This window comes from Corapipo altera, unplaced genomic scaffold (genome assembly GCF_003945725.1).
Source record: "Corapipo altera isolate COAL_440 unplaced genomic scaffold, ASM394572v1 171, whole genome shotgun sequence".
NCBI lineage: Eukaryota > Metazoa > Chordata > Aves > Passeriformes > Pipridae > Corapipo > Corapipo altera.
The window spans coordinates 723,840-725,253 of record NW_020884972.1 but is presented as its reverse complement, the minus strand read 5'-3'; the positions used below and the strand labels follow the sequence as shown (position 1 = coordinate 725,253).

The window sequence follows — 1,414 nt, the reverse complement described above, 5'->3', positions numbered from 1 at the left end:
GGCTCAAACAGCAGCTGGTGGTGCTGGGATGGAAGTGGTGCTCTGGTCACTCAGGAGTGAATGCAGGTACCTGTGAAATCCCTCCCTCTCTTCATTCCCAGGAAAAAGAATTAATACTGGTTAAAATCATTACAAAAAACATCATTTTATTTTCATGCATCTAAGGTAAAACACAGAGTATTTGTATAAAGAGGTAGATTAAAAAAAAAAAAAAAAAGAAAACAGATTCTCCATTCTTTGTCACTTTTATTCAGTAGTTTTGTTTTTTTTTTTCCTTATTTTCTCTTTTTTTTTTTTTGGTGCCAGACATGGCAAGGAGTGATTACAGTCAACTGTTTATTAAAACATTTGTTGCAACACAGACCCCCTTTACCACTGACCCCAAACGGACCCATTTTATGTGCTTTATTTTGTTTTTTTTTGTTTTTTTTTTCTATACACCACCACCAAGGCGAGGTGGAGGGGGACGAGGGGGAAGGGGGGAGTCCAGGAGGCCAGAAGGAGGAGGAATGCTACAAGCCACAGCAAGAATGAGCTGTATTTAATAAAAAAAGGGGGCCACGAATGATACAGTAATGAGGTTACACAATTAAATCCCATAGCATGATTGAAGGCTTTCCCTGTGTCTGACGTCATCACAATGGAAGGCATAAAAAGTGGAGTAAACCGATGTTGATACAGTCCAGTCTAGTCCATTAGGCAAGATGGTGCAAGTAGTCATTTAAATTAAAAAGTGCCCTATCCTCACCTAAATGGCTAGCAGGCATGGAGACAACAGAGCCACAGAGCCTTCTCCATGGAGCTATAAAAGTGTGTTGTCATATGGCACGTTTTTAAACACTGGAAAGGGGGTGCCATAATGGACCTCACTCGCTTTTCCTTACAGGTACAAATGCTAGAATTCAACTATTTCAACTATGCAGGAAGTGACTCTTCGCTTAGGAATGCCAACCCTAATTCAGCTTGTCTTGAAATATATACAAGTTGTTTGTGGTGGCTACGGCGATGATGTTCTCCTTGGGGTGCCAGGCCGTGTGCAGGATCTTCTTGTTGAAGTCCAAGCTGTCGACGCTGATCTCGTCCTTCTTCCTCTTGCCGCTGGCGCAGACCTTGCGCGGCTTCAGCACCGTGCGGGGCTTGTTGTTCTCCCGGGAGGCCTCCAGGGTGATGTCCCGCTTCGTGTTCCTGTCAAACATCCTGAAGAAGTTGTTGTAGGAGCCTGTCATGACAATGCTGCACGGGGCAGGGAGGAAGAAGGGAAGAGTCAGTGGGAATTCCGGCTTTCATCGAGCCCGAGGCTCGGATCACAGGGGCAGAGGAGGCACAGCCCCTCCCACACCTGCTCCAGACACAGGGAATGTCTCATGTATCATTTTATACATGTATTTTATATTTATTTCACATATTATTTTAT

General features: G+C 44.2%; 1 protein-coding gene across 1 annotated transcript in view; it reads right to left on the bottom strand.

The window, feature by feature from the left end:
• Window positions 1–229: 229 nt before the first annotated feature.
• The window catches only part of PPP2R2A (protein phosphatase 2 regulatory subunit Balpha), a 35,579-nt gene continuing 34,394 nt past the window's right edge, over window positions 230–1,414 (bottom strand). Inside the window, exon 10 of the mRNA XM_027665177.1 lies at window positions 230–1,233. Within this exon, the coding sequence (XP_027520978.1) occupies window positions 954–1,233 (280 nt within the window). The 3' untranslated portion in view covers window positions 230–953. The remainder of the gene's footprint in view (window positions 1,234–1,414) is intronic.